The sequence below is a fragment of the Schistocerca cancellata genome, chromosome 9 (genome assembly GCF_023864275.1).
Source record: "Schistocerca cancellata isolate TAMUIC-IGC-003103 chromosome 9, iqSchCanc2.1, whole genome shotgun sequence".
NCBI classification, from domain to species: Eukaryota; Metazoa; Arthropoda; class Insecta; order Orthoptera; family Acrididae; genus Schistocerca; species Schistocerca cancellata.
In genome coordinates, this window is record NC_064634.1 from 133945799 (window position 1) to 133961900 (window position 16102).

Here is a 16102-nt window from a genome sequence, read left to right on the forward strand (position 1 = left end):
ATCTGTTAACATGTATTGTACAGTAGGGAGCAGATTACTCCAGTGTATAGTTTCATAAATTTTGGATGGCACTGACCCACTCATAATCGGGACAAGTACAAGTTTTAAGAGATTCTAGCATCATTCAGATATAATTGTAACTTACGATTATACATTGGTTTTTATAAATTTGTATCACTTAATATTTCTTTGAGTAGAAATATTGGCTTTTTGGTCTTATTAAAACAATACAATAAATTACTTTCAACTAGTTTATTGCGGGTTACAGAAACAACACAATTAATCTTTTGGTGAAATTATAAACTGCCATGTATTCATAAAAAAGTTAAATACATCTGTCTGATAAGTAACAGTAAGCTGTTAAAGTTTTTATTCAATAATGTAACAAGTCTGCAGTGTGTGAAATATTGTGGAATGCACCGTAACTTTCACTGACAAAATGCATAAGTTAAAAGATGTTATAAATAGCAAAATAAGTATAATGTGACAGTTAGGAGCTTCAAAAATTCGGATTTCATCCTTTCAGTGAAGACATTCCTGCTCTCATGATTTCATCAACAAGAAGTAAGTTGCTTGCAATCACTGTGCTGAAAACAGAGATAACATACAATAAGGAACAGTGTCATATTTTAAAATACAATAAGCATGTGGATATGAATTTTAATTGGAAAAATTAATGAAAATATTAATAATTAGAAATTACGTTTATTGTGATTGATGCTCCATACAAAATTCTCTATAACAAAGACATTTGTCAGGTAAAAGAGTAAAGCAACATGGGAAAACCAGTAGTGTTTTTATCTCCTTAATGGCTGTTGAAGACTAGCCATATCAAAGAAGATTATCTATAATAAAATTTTTAATAGTTGCATAGGACTATGTATCTCTCTTCTTAACTATGGCACTGAGGTTGCACAACAGACACATCTCAAATGGATGTTTGCAGAGTATGCCTGTAGATGCAAAAGAAAATGGCGGGAAAGCTTATGTGAGGATTAAGCTACTAAAACTCTTATTGTGTGGGTTTGTCAACCTTGTTAATTATCAAATTTCTTTGTAGCCATTTAAAATCAATTTTTGCATCAAGAAACTGAACTAAACAAGTGCAATGACACACATGAGAGCAACTTCAGTACCTTAGATAACTACTATTGACAAAGAACAAAATGAAGAAGAGCCTTTATATGAATTTTTTTCTGTGGCTCAACTTGTCGTGAATTGTTTAAAGATATTATAATGAGTGTCTCAAAACAAAAGCTGTTTGCAGAGAAATGTAATTCTACAAGGCATGTTAAGTTGCAAATATTATATCTCGTAGGTAACAGTATGTTGTGAATTGGTTTATGTGGAAAGAACTAGGATCAACACTGTAACTATTTTATAAGTAGGTGGTTTTCCTTTTCTTCTAAACTTAATCATTGGATAAGTTCTCAAACTTGGAACTGAGCTTAAGTGAGAAGTGAAATTTTAATTTTACACACACACACACACACACACACACACACACACACACACACACACACAGAGAGAGAGAGAGAGAGAGAGAGAGAGAGAGAGAGAGAGAGAGAGAGAGAGATTCTCTTCTTTAAATTTACATATATTTCAAACATACCATGAGTTCAGTATCTGCTTTTTCACAATGTAATTATCAACAATGCCATGGTCCATTGGTTTCAAGGCTTCACCAGAGTTTATGTCAAGTCCAACAGGCTCCCCTGCTATTCTTGCTTCTTCTTGTAATTTCACAATGACTTCTTGGGTATCAAAACCACTGTTCACAGCTGTAAATAATAAGGGAGATATTGTTTGACTTATACTAGCCAAAACTGTCACATTTTACTACTGGCTCCAGTATACAAATGTTTAAGAAAAGTGACGAGCACTGGCATATACATCACTGAAAAGAAGCTATTGCACCAATGATAGTATCAGATAATTACGAGAATTTAAAACATTACTGCTGGTTGCAACTGATGACTTAACAACAATTTCAGATTAACTTTATAACTTGTGTGTACCAGTTTAGTAGTTATTGAACAGAAATACGTATGTGAAAGTTACTGGAATATGTTTTGATTTCTACCCACTAATGGGCTATAACCCACTTAAAATTACTTTGTGACTGACAGATTGCAGTGGTGGTAGTGGTGGTGGTGGATGGTTGGGGGGAGGGGGGGGGGGGGGGCAGAGTTGCAAGTGTGCAGCCAGCCATACGTCACAAGGTGCTTTATGTAGGTACAAAAGAGGCAATACAGCAAGCATGTGACTATGACTGAATGGCAGCAGTCCCCTATCATTTGACTTGCTGAAACATTAATCAAGAGGAAATTTTAATTTGAGCACAGACTTCGTGGAATATTAACAGTTGTATAGCCTGTTATGATTTGTTCTAACATTCTTATCCTCATGCACATGTTTTTCACATGAAGACTGAAGCATAGGAACACTACACATCAGTTTTATCAACTACTGAAAGTAGAGCCTGCAGAGGGCACGGTGGCTGATGAGCAATGACCAATTTTTGTCCGAAGAACTGGGAGAATTCATTCATTTGTTCAGAACAGAAGGATGACAGCATGCGCTGCCTTTTGGCCCGTCAGCCATGACAGAATCGGGGCGCATATCCTGCAATTTTTCCGAAACGATTCTACAAAAACTATCGAGTAAAAAAAAATAATTTTTGTGTTACTTATAGCTTTATATACCAGGTTCTTGATGATGTGACCATTACTTTGTTAATGGTCATAGTTATTGTGATATTTACATTGAAGTAACACATACGAGAAATTCTAAAAAGTTCGGAATGAAAAAATTTGTACTTAGGATGTGCTTTTACATAAGCTACTGATCTTACTTTTTCTCAGTTTCTCAATTAATAAATTTAATAAACCGCTGTTTTAGAAGTCTCTCGCAATTGTGTCTGCACAACACATTTTGTAAACTTTGCCATGTTTCGGCAAAAGAAGCAATTTTTAACATGGTAACAAGCGAAATGTGTAGGTTTTTCTCAAAGTTCGGCACGCATGACGTTTCTCTGAAATTTACAAATGGTTAACAACCCTAGTAAAAATAAATTGCATTTTCAGGGGAATTCTTTTTAGATACTAACCAAAGAAGAGGTGACAGACCTTTCTGAATGATGGCCTTGCATGTGTGATTGTAGGGGTGGAGAGGCTCCGTTTAATATTTTTAAAAATGTGAGCTTCAGTTTAAAACAGCACTTCCCTCCAGTGCTCAGTATTTCCCCTACAGCGTCTGGGCGTAACCCCCACACTACTGCTCTTCGCCCTTCTTTCAGCCACAGTATTTTGTGCAGACTCTACTGGATTTAAAATTCTTACTACACTAGTAATTAATATTTGTCATAAAAATTCTAGGACATGTGTGCTGAAACATATCTGCACCAAGAAATTAAGAAGAATTTGTGTTTCTGAATACAAGCAGAATCCATTCCTACAATCTTTCTGAAAACATCAATACTTTTACAGTTTTGCAAACCTAATGACGACAACATAAAATGTTCTACCTATTCTCATTACCTTCAGAAAAATTATTTTTGCACATATTTTTACACAGAGACCACTTGTTTTTACTTATAATATTCATATGTAATTACCAACTACACTTACCTAAAGTCTTAGGAATAACAAGTAAAGCTTCAGCATAGGCTTGGACACCTAATCGCATTTTTCCTTTTACTTCATCCTTATAACGAGAAAGTTCCTGGTACGCAGATATTTCAAATGCTCCTGCACCAGGAACCACACAACCTGAAATTTTAGAGTACACAATAAATCAATACAAGTATATGTACAGACTGGAAAAAAACGTTTCCCAATCAAAATACAGCAAAACAAGTGAAAATTTTTTGTTGAGAAATTACTTTCTATGTAAAACACCTGAACATTTTGCTGTCTCAATTACAAATGGAATGCGTTACAGATATGGTGAAGTAAGACACCTACACAATCATACTGGTACGTCTTTCAGTATCAAAGAACTATACCTCATTCCATGATTTCATCTGGTTCTCTTGCAATATAATTTTCATCACTCCTACCATTTCAACATTTGTAAAACAAGACACATGAAGAAAACACATTATAAAGTTAGACTCCCTTTTTACACTTTTCAGCAGACTGTAACAAAAAATTGTAAAATGCAGGAAAAAGAATGTGTAGGAAAATAAAGGAAAGCATAAGAAACACACCAAGCAAAAATGAATAAATTACCCTTCGTGTCATTCTCTTTATACTGTTGAAAATATGAAATTAAAACAATTTTGCTTATTTACAAAATTCCGAAATAATTGTTTTTGTTTCTTTCTAACAGCAAGGAACTCTAATTGTCTCTCCATAGTATAAAAAGCATCAAACCCTTCATCGTTGTCACCTGATGCACTACCAATGAACTGCCTCAAAATATTACAATCATGTCTGATGGCGTAAATAAAACATGAAAGCAAAAGACTTTCCTGAAACCACATAAACAGATATTCATGTTCTAATGAGACTTGTTATTGATAATCATCATAAAATTATGGTAAATAAAACTTGTAACACAGTATTCGTCAAAAGACTGAAGTTGCCAATCTTCATAAACAGTAGGCACAAAACCCACAGCTTATTGCCAACAAAGATGTCACTCTATTCAGGGATGTCCTACGTGAAAAAGAGGGTGGAAATTGTCGTCATATTACTGAGTGCCTTGAAAAGGAAAGTTTACGTCTAACATCAGCTCGTAAGATTGCTACTAGAATCACTATCGTCAGAGCTTGATCATAATTAAGACAATGACTCAGAATACTTCCCCAGCTTCTCGAGCATTGCAAACATGTAACACAGGCGGCCAAGACCCGACACGACAATAATAAAAGTTTCGCTTATTCTAAAGCTATTACATGATCAATAACTGTGTATAGTCTGTGTTTTCTGCTTTGTTACAAGGCTGACTTTAAGCAGGAATACAATGCACTTTTTGCAGTGATCTGTATAAAAATCAATGTTGAAGTTAATAATAATGTCAAAGAAAACTTAAAATGTGGGAAATACTGTAACACAGAATCATTAACAATGGGAAAGCACTGCATTGAGAGAATAGCACTTCTGATTGGACTGATAAAAAATGAACCTAAAAAGCAGGAAAACATAAAATGCAGGGAAGTAAAAACTTGGTTTTACTGTATGTATTTTTCCAGATTGAACAAGGACTAGCCCTTGCGATTTAGTAATGCCAAGCATGCCCCCCCCCCCCCCAAATTGTCCCCCCTCCAGTTGCTGGTTTCATAATAGCACCTTACCACAACAAGCAACCCATATTCTTCCCACAGATTATTTAGTACTTACATGTTGTCAGCACATTAATGGGATAGCACTAAAATGGATCCATACAATCTCTGCTGCAGTAAGGAGGAGGGTGAGACACCTTTTTCAGATCCCCAAACTTACTATTTCCATGACTTGGAGGTGTTCTGAAAATCTGGAATGAATAAATCAACTTGATACTTTAGCTGTGTTGCTTGGGATTTGGGGGAAAAAATTAGGAGGAGGTAGGGAACTTGAGCATGTCTACTCACTGGCTTTAGAGATTTGCCTGGTAATCTACACTTAACAAAAATTTCTTTGGCAGATAATCTTGAAAATATGATTCAGGAGAGACTCTAAATTACAACCCACTGTGCATCATACCTTCAGCTGGTACACAAAGTCTCTCAATGTCATGAACATACAAGTACAATTTGGTTGATTTTATCTAGGGAAACGGTTTTGAACGATTGAGCTGTTGGCTTCACTTTGTGGAAGCTACACTTCTTAAATTATACACTGGTATCTTTCTAGGTACATACAGAAGTGTGCTGCTTGTTGACTTAGGATTGCAAATTAGCTGTCATTCTGGGTCCTTTTCCTTCAAAGAAAAAGAGATTCAATGATACATTCTAAATATGTCAAACTGTTAAGCTTAGACGTATGTGGAAGTTTGGAACTTTTAAACAAAGAGTTCTCCTTATTGTGCAGCTATGATGTAAGTTGATGTAAGTTTCTTTCCAATCATATGATTGAGAATTTGAATTTAAAAAAAAAAAATACTAGTGAAGGCTGGGAGAGCATGGGATAGGTATCTGAAAGGATTGGAGAGAAACTGATGTCAGCAAACATAGCTCCAGCATTTTTTACACCAGAATATTTGGCAGTAGCTTAGGGGACACTGGCATGTATTGTACAGTAGGTTAAGGGACACTGGCATGTATCTTGCTGAGTGCAATACAAGCCAGTAGTTAAAGAGCAGATACATCAGTCAGATGTGCAGGAATTTTGATACAAGGTTTAAAAAACACAAAGACCTGGCCAATTCCAGGTCAGCTTTGACAATGCATTTGATTGACAATCAGCATCAGCTGCAGCAGGTTAGCAATTATTTAAATGTCTTCCACACTCTAGGGCAACGGCCTTGCCGCAGTGGATACACCCGTTCCCGTGAGATCACCAAAATTAAGTGCTGTCGGGCATGGCCAGCCGCCATGCGCTATTGCCATTTTTCGGTGTGCACTCAGCCTTGTGATGCCAATTGAGGAGCTACTCGACCGAATAGTAGCGGCACTGGTCAAAGAAAACCATCATAACTATGGGGAGAGCGGTGTGCTGACCACGTGCCCCTCCTATACGCATCCTCCACTCGGGATGACACGGTGGTCGGATGGTCCCAATGCGCCACTTGTGGCCTGAAGATGGAGTGCTTTTTTTTTACACACTCTAGAGAGAGGTTGGATATTAAATGTCCTGAAAGAAATTGAAATCTTAAAAAGACTTCATTCCCATTCTCTCAATAAAATTAATGGATGCACTGAATTCCATTACAAAAAGATTGTTTCCATCTCTTCTGCTGTTTCTGCCTGCTTTTCCAACTTAAACAGTTCAGCAATCACGTATGTTTCATACTCCACCTGCACTACGGGTCATGCGTGACCTCTGTACCCACGAGTAGTATTTACTATTACATAGTTTTCCTGTTAAGTGTTCCTGATCAGGAACCAAGGGGAATTCTTTTTATGCAAGTTGTGTAATTCCAAGCAATATGTGATTTTTCTTCTCCTCTTTATTGCATTTTACAAGTTTCAAGATACTGATGACTTTTGGTATCCAGCTGTTATGTTGGTTTTTTCAGATTTTTCTAAGTGCCACTTTTATCATTTTGACATGGAACACCTGTTTCATGACAACAATGGGATGAGGATCCACTCCCATTGCCTTCTAACATAATATTTTCATTATTAGACTTTACACCAGAAGATGGAACTTATGTGTCCCAAAATCAGTCGTTTATATAATAAGAGACTGTTGATTCAGCATGGTGCTTCTGTGAGGTCCTGACTACATAGAGAAAAATCGACAATGCTATCTTTAACCCTTGAGTATGTGCGCGGTGCACTTTGTACACATGTAATGAATAGCTTTCTTTATGTTACCCAGGTAAGTCATGTATGATAAAAATCAGAGTTCAACCTTAGTTTAGTTAAAAAACAAGAAAATAAGATTACATAATATGGCTATACCACTGTTTTATTACACAATAATGAAATAAATTTTGACTATAGCACTCTGTTGCCAAGAATGGGTGTTAGAGAGACAGTAATGGCCCACTCTAAGCATTAAGCAGTGCAGTTGCATCAGATCCCAGCCAGCTGCTTATTTGATCACCAATGATCTCTTAGACAACTCCCTCAATGTGGGATTATGTTGCTAGTTTAGAAGCGGGGTCATTTTTTTTCACGGATAAAATTTTTTTCTCACCTAGCTCACTTTGTATTTTAAATTACTATTGCTCACTTGGATGTGTGACAACACAATTTATTGCTGTTTTACATGAAGCAAATAATGAAGAAATAGGTATAGGTTTGCAATTGCGAAACAACGGAACTGCACCAAATCATTTTATTTTTGGTTGGCGCACTTTATACACAGGCACACGTGCTCGAGGGTTAAAGGGGGTCCAGCTGTGCGTAATTAAACTATCCAGCAAAGTACCTATCATTGCTGTTCATGCAAACACCAACAGAATAACACAGTAGTCCATGTTCACATGCATATTGTAACTCAACCATTCACTAAAAACATATGTGGAAAGGAGTGTATCAACAACAGTTTCACAGTCACTTTGTTCTTTCTTCTGCTTGTAAAGAATGCAAATTTTACAATCATGTGTTGTATACCAAACACATGTGAAAGAGTCCATCACATGTTTGAGAAGCAAAAATTTTCCATTAAAATGCTACTCTTGCCCATACCCTTACTAACTTGTCAGTCTACGCCTTAACTGACTGAACCATCGGCATGCACTACATATAAGTGCCCTAAGTAGCATCGGGTTCAAGATAGGACTTTATTCAGCATCCCTTCTGTACTCACTGTTCTTCACAGAACTGCGGGAGAAATCTCTCCTGTAGTGTTGTGAAACTGTTCCGCCTTTGTAATGAAATGTGTCTTCACTGATGAATGTGTGTTCTGTTTGATCTCATAGGAATTTCCAGTGAAAAAGTTAAGAGAACTATGACATAGCAAATCTGACATACCAATATGGTACTGTGTCATGTACAAATGCATTTTAGTCATGAAAGAGAGTGCGTGAGTAGTTGTGTGCTGCCGCCAGGATTGTAGTTCCAATAACTCACCTTGATAGGATGAAGAATATTTCCTACCTCCAGAAATTTAAATGCAACTCTTACTGACCCTTTGTCAATTCACTCATTACCTAAATCACTGATACACACTCTACTAAACAAACTGTACGTACTTTCAGGTCAATATCGCAGTTAAAGGCTAGTAAAATAAATTTTTGCACATGGTTTTGTGAAACCCACCTTTTATTGAAGCATACTACAAGACTATTGTTCCGTTCTCCATGCACAGTAAGTGCACTTTACACAAAACTACATTATTGTTGCTGCTGCAATGCCATGAAAAATTTTTGTACAGCATTATACTTTCTGAATCAAAAATCAAGTGTACGGAGAAGAAAAAGAATTGAGATCTCGGAGCCAGAATACCGTATTTACCCGAATCTAAGCCGCACCTGAAAAATAAGACTCGAAACGAAGGAAAAAAAGATTTCCCGAATCTAAGCCGCACCTGAAATTTGAGACTCGAAATTCAAGGGGAGAGAAAAGTTTTAGGCCGCACTTCCAAATCGAAACAAAGTTGGTCCATTGTAATATGAGACACAATTTAGGTCGAATGAATGACAATACAGCTACAGTAGTTTGGTTCGAGTCGTAAGCTTTACCAGGTAGCCATTGCTATGCGTCAGGCGCTCCGTCCGTATTTATACGGGTACCCTTCCTTTTTCACGTGCTTCGTCTGGTTTGAATCGATTGCTTATTTTGTTTGATCTGATAAGTGCCGTTTTCTCTGTTATAGGTGTTTACGTCACTCTAAGCTGAAAATGCATCACTGTACTGTGTCATGCATTGTTTGTCGCATTCTGATAGTGCGTGTTTACGGCCTGTTGCCGTTCGCGGCATGGCTTGCTTTTGTGCGCGCTACCGCCGCTTACAACTAAAAAGAGGCGAATCGTCTCATTAGCGAAGCAATGTCAAGAGACTGCTATTTGTTGTTACTTACACTGCTGCTTTCTTTGAGAATGATCAACAAGAACCAAATAATAGGCTGCGTATGATAGAACATGTTCTGAACGAGAGTTAGGTGAAAATTTTTCTCCGTTTGAAAATCTATGCGGCCGCTTCTTTAGTACATCAAATTCTGCACAGAAATTAGAGTCATCTTAGATTTAAAAATCTAGTCAGTTGCCGTGGTTCATTTCTGACTGTATCACTATTAGGCTAAGAATAATACGAATATAAACATGACACGATAAGTGTATTCTTCCGTGTTTGCTGTTGTCTCACTCTAGTTTCGTAGTTTATTAGGCATACAGGATTTAAATGAGATAGGAACAAACACGGAAGAACACATGGCAAAATGTTTATATTCGTATTATTCTTATTGTGAATGGTGAAGAGAATACTGCTTGTGATTCACATTTCATCAGGTTACTATTTGCAAGCATCTCTTCTCACAGGTAGGAAAAAATTCAGAACGTAGAGTTGGCCATATTGAAAAACATCCCAAACAGTCTTGCCAGTCGGATTTTCGTAGCACATTGAAATTCTAATACATTCGAAGATGAACAATACGGAATTTGTATTTACTTCGTTGGATAATGTATGACAATGCAGTGGTCGAAACTCGGGGCGGAGAAAAAAAAGCTCGTCTTCCACCTTTTTTTTAATTTATTTACTGACGCAGAGGTTTTGGCGCCAGTATTTATCTTTGTGCCTACAAAGCATGTCTGTGTAGCGCTACATATATTCGACGACAGAAGTTAGTTGTGGCGGCACCTACCAACATTTTTCAGAACTTCCGCTTGCTTTGCACTCGATTCTAAGCCGCAGGCGGTTTTTTGGATTACAAAAACCGGAAAAAAAGTGCGGCTTAGATTTGGGTAAATACGGTAATTAATTTTTTCACAGAGATCACCCTCCCTACAGGGTGTTTCAAACAGGACTTCACAACTTTGAAAATTTATATAAATTAATTCACAGTATCTACAGAGGTGATTGTAGTGTCAATTTGTAGGGAAATACGTCAAGTTTTGTCTTGCGTAGTTCGCTAGTGCCGAATCACATCATAAGGAGTGCCAGCAGCAGTTGCGTTAAAGATGGCTGCCTTCACTGGACCCGAGCATGTGTGTTTTGGTTTGAAGAACCAAAGTCGGCAACAAAAGTTCAGCATAATTTCCACACCAAGTACGCTAAAGATCCTCCTAGTAGGCCTAGGATTTATAAGTGGCATAACTGTTTTGTAGAAACAGGGTGCTCCCTAATACATGGGAAATCATCAGGTCATCCAAGCACATCTGACAATGTTGTTGAGCAAGTGGGACAACATTTTATCAACAGCCCTACGAAATCAGCACTGCGTGCATCTCACAAATTGCAAATCCCACATACAATTGTTTGGCATGTGTTAAGAAACCATTTACATTCGAAAACTGTACAGATTGACGATCGTACAAGCCATAACATATTGATAAAATTGCTCACAAGAATTTCTGTGCAGATATGTTAAATCGATTACATAAGGATGAATATTTTTTGAACAAAATCATCTTTTCAACTAATGTGGCAAGGTAAACACACGAAATTGTAGGATTTGGGGCAGTGAAAATCCAATCAAACATTGCAACATGTTCGTGATAGCCCTAAACTGAATTTTTTTGTGCACTGAGCAAGAACAAAGCATACAGCCCCTTTCTTTCTGTGAGAGAACTATCAATGGGATAGTGTACCTGGATATGTTACAACAATTTTTGATACCATGGATCGATGAGGACGACCAAGAACGAAATGTTTACTTCATGCAAGATGGTGCACCACCCTATTACCTGGCTGGCATCCAGGAGTTTCTCAGTGACCACTTTCCAGGTCAATGGACTGGCAATGATGCACCAATTGCATGGCCCCCACATTCCCCAGACCTGACACCACTCGATATTTTTGTGGGGGGATTCATCAAGGATATCATGTTTGTACCTCTTGTGCTGCCTTCTCTACCTGAACTTAGAGCAAGAATTTACACTGCCACTAGGCAAGTTACACCTGCAACACTACAACGAGTTTGGGAAGAAATAGACTTCCGATAGGATAACCAACGAAAGCCACATACACATCTTATAGTTTAAGGTAAAAAAAGACTTGATGTTTCCCTACAAAATAACACTAGATCCAGCTCTATACCTTCTTTCAATAAATTTATATGAATTTTTAAAGTTGTAAAGTCCTTTTTGAAACACCTTGTATTTTTAGCCGCTGAATGCTCTCCTCTGTTGTACTCTCAAGTACAGTTCTAGACACTAACTTTTTGTCAAAATCATCAAAAACTGCAATTTCTGTTTTCATTTATATCAATTTCTTGGAGAATCAAAACATGTGCCCACCTCTAGAGATTCTGCTACTGTTACTACACTGTTCATAAGGAATGCAAAGCATTCAGAAATACTGCAAAGATTTTGTCATTTTATGAACTTACGCAAAATTTAAGTTATTCCTGGCTTCTTCAGTGTTGGCTAGATCAGTAAAAAAATGTTTCAATACATTCGATAAGACCATTTAAGATTTTTTTTTTTTTTGCCCTTTACACACTTCGACCAGAGTAGCACTACGCATTGGCCCTTGCTCCTGCATTTCCATCACTACCAAACACTCATCAATGCACCATACCACAAAAGATTGAAAGCACACACAAACACACAAAATTTTGTGATGGCCACTATAGTTACCACCACTTGGACTGGTATGTAAGAGAGCCTTGTTTGTAGTCAACTGGATTCTTTTCCCCAGCCTGGCCAGTCATGCTCAAAGGAAAGGCAGTTCCAATTTATTTAAAAGCAAATATAGTTCCTCAACCTTCACTCCTCCTTCATAAAATAAATAAATAAATAAAATTAAAATATGGTAAGCTGTTAAAGTGGAAGTTCAAGCACAAACTATGTGGGTACTCCAGAATTGGAGTACCAGCTGTTAGCCAACTGCTATTACAGATCTCTTTCCAATACTTTTTGCCTCCAGATTTGTGGTTGTTTGTTTGTTTGTTTTGCTTTAGGGTGCACAAAACAACTGGGGTCATAAGAGCCCAAGTCAGAAGTATGGAACATGAACACAAAGAGAAGCTAAACGACTGTACATCAGTCCCAATGGACAGAAGAGTAGACAGCTAAAAACAGGCATGTGGAAAAAGGGCATAAAAACCATACAGGAATGGAGGTCCAAAACTAAAATTAAATGGCCTTTGCCATATTGCTTCGGTGGATAAAAAGTAAAACGCGGTTGACAGCCCTTATGTCACTCGCTAAAACTGCTGATAAAGCAAGCGGCAAACCCAAGTTGGAAAGTGGCGAACAGTTAAAATTTGGGCACAATATTTATAAAGTGGTGGGGTAGCGCCACTTAGCAAATGACGATGGCTAAAAAGGTAGTGCCACGTACGCAGCCGAGTTAAAATAATCTCCTCCTGGCAGGAGGGCAGAGAGGTGGTGTCCGAGGCGCTGGGAGGGGCTTAATAAGCTGAAGCTTATTCCCATGAAGGGAGGACCATTGGTGATGCCAAAGGGACACCACCCCCTGACAGATGGCTATGCAGAGATCATCGGAGGGAATATAGGTACTTGCAGGCTGAGGTACAGGGACTGCAACCTTGGCAGCTGCTTCATTTCATGGCATACCGCCATGACCAGGGACACACAGAAATAGGGCACCGGCTCCACCAAGAGTGAGGAAGTTACAGTTTTCCTGGACCCACTGCACTGAGGGATGGGCAGTGTACAGTGCACATAGACTTTGAAGGGTACTGAGTGTGTGTGAGCAGAGGACACAATTGAAAGGGCTGAGTCACCGGATGTACTCCATGGCCTGATACAAGGCGAAGAGCTTGGCTGTAAATACTGAGAAGTGTGCCGGAAGCTGATATCGAAAGACACGGGTGCCAATGACTAAGGCACACCCGACCCCATGGTCAGTCCGAGAGCCATCAGTGTACTGCTGCGAAGTCCCATGCGAAGGTCGTGAAACTGGAGGCGATAGATCCGAGGCTGGAGTGGTGTCCTTAGGAAGCGAATGAAGGCCAAGGTTAACATGGGCCGCTTCACAAAGCCAAGGTGGTGAAGTGTTCACACCCACAGGTAAAGTTGCAGATAGTGTGAAGTTACGCTGCCACATCAAGTGGCGAAAGTGGACTCCATGAGGTAACAAAGAAGAGGGACCAATCCCATACTGACAATCAAAGGAATCATCAAAGGAGCAGGCACAGAAGGGGTGGCCACGCATGGCAGACAAACGGCATGAATACCTGCTGAGGAGAAAGTCACGGCGGTAGGACAGTGGTAGTTCAGCAACTTCAGCATACAAACTCTCAACTGGGCTGGTGTAAAAGGCGCCCGTGGCCAAACGGATGCCATGATGGTGGCTAGTGTTGAGATGGTGTAGAGGAAAGGGCATGCAGACGCGTACAAAAAGTGCCCATGGTCGAGTTTCAAACGGACAAGGGACCGGTACAAATGGAGGAGGGTGGTTTTATCGGCACCCCAGGAAGTACCGTTGAGGACATGTAGGACACAGAGGAACATCGTACAGTGGGTTGCCAGGTAAGACACATGGGAAGACCAAGAGTTTCCTATCGAGCATTAGCCTCAGAAATTTCGTAGTTTCAAAGAAAGGAAGGGCAACAGGCCCCAGATGTAGAGATTGCGGGAGAAACCATTTGCACTGACAGAAATTCATACAGACTGTTTTGTCGATGGAAAAGCAAAAGCCATTGTCGATGCTCCAGGAGCAAAGACGATCAAGACAGTGCTGCAGACACCCCTCAGCAAGACAGGTCCATGATGAACTGCAATACATAGCAAAATCGTCAACAAAAAGAGAGAAAGAGATGTCAGGCGGGAGACAGGCCATTATAGGGTTAATCACGATCAATGAGGATGATGCTCAGGACAGAACCCTGAGGCACACTATATTCCTGGATAAATGTATCCAACATGGTAGAACTCACACACACCTTTAAAACTTGGTCTTGTAAAAATGCCCGAAGAAAACAGAGCAGGCGCCCGCAGAAGCCTCACATGTAAAGAGTAAAGAGGATACCAGTTCTAAAGGCAGGTGTTGTACGCCTTCTCCAAATTGAAAAACATGGCCACAGTCCGGGATTTCCACAGAAAATCATTCATGACATGAGTGGACAAAGTACCGAGATGTTCAACTGCAGAACGCCGCACTTTAAATCCACACTGTGCATTCGTTAGTAAATGGCACGACTCAAGCCACCACACCAGCCGGGCATAAATCATACGTTCCATGACCTTGCAAACACAGCTAATAAGAGAGATGGGGCGGTAGCTAGAAGGAAGGTTTTTGTCCTTACCAGGCTTAGGTATGAGTAGGACTGTGGCTTCAAGCCAGCATCCAGGAAGTGTGCCCTCAGCCCAGACGCAGTTGTACGTGTTGCCCGCAAGAGAAAGGTGCTGCAACATCTGAATATGGATGGTTTCTGGCCCTGGGGCATAGGATTGGGATGAACTGAGAGCATGATATAGCTCTCTCATAGTAAAGGCAGTATTGTTGTAGCACTAACTATTTGGAGAAAAGATGGGTGTCGCCAGAGCCTCCTCCGCTCCATTTCTGATGGAAGAAGGCAGGGTGATAGTGGGAAGAGCTCGAAACTTCCACAAAATGGCAGCCCAAGGTGTTTGAGATACCAATAGGGTCCACAATGACATCAGTGACAGCGAATGATGGAGGGACATATATGGTACAGAGGGAAAAAGTCAGGCGAGGAAGAAAAGGCGAACTGCAACAGCTTGGAAACAGGTAGTCCGGAAGATGGGTTGAATATTCCAGAGAGCCGTCGGAGGTTGGCCCACACAACAGAGGAAGTATGGAACTGTTAAAAGGACTAGTGAATGAAAGCCAGCTAGCTCGTGATATCCCGAAGAACGCAACGACACTTTGCATGCATCTTTTTATAATGAATGCGGTTCGCCAGTGTAGGGTGGCAGTTAAAACGTGGAGAGCTTGTCTATGTGCACAAATTTTGTCACGGCATGCCTCAGTCCATCAAGGGACTGGGACACAACGTGGTAGAGGAAGTGCAGGGGATGGAATGTTCTGCAGCAGTAAGGATAACATTTGTGAGATATCCACCTTGTCATCACAACTGAGGAAATCCTGTTCTTCGAAGGTTACCAGGGAGGAGTAAAGCTGCCAGTCAGTCTTAGAAAGCTGCCATTTAGGCGTGCACGCAGATGGGGTAGGAGTCAGCAAACGGGTAGCACACAGAAAATTGCCGCTTGAGTAAATGTCAGAAAGAACGGACCACTCAAGACAACAGACAAGCTGGGCAATGCAGAAGGATAGGTCCAAATGGGACTAGGTGTGCGAGGAGTCAGGAAGGAAAGTGGGTGCCCCAGTATTGAGGCAGAAGAGGTTAAGTTGGTTAATGTGGTCATCCAAGAGGGCACCTCTCTGACAGGTCCTGGGAGAACCCCAAAAGGGATGATA

General features: G+C 39.7%; 1 protein-coding gene across 1 annotated transcript in view; it reads right to left on the minus strand.

Annotated features, from left to right (window-relative positions):
• Positions 1-237: 237 nt before the first annotated feature.
• Positions 238-16102, minus strand: part of LOC126101044 (T-complex protein 1 subunit zeta) — a 63611-nt gene continuing 47746 nt past the window's right edge. Inside the window, exons 9-11 of the mRNA XM_049911708.1 lie at positions 3630-3770; positions 1613-1781; positions 238-587 (exon numbers count right to left, since the gene is read on the minus strand). Coding sequence (XP_049767665.1) covers positions 515-587; positions 1613-1781; positions 3630-3770 — 383 coding nt within the window. The 3' untranslated portion in view covers positions 238-514. The remainder of the gene's footprint in view (positions 588-1612; positions 1782-3629; positions 3771-16102) is intronic.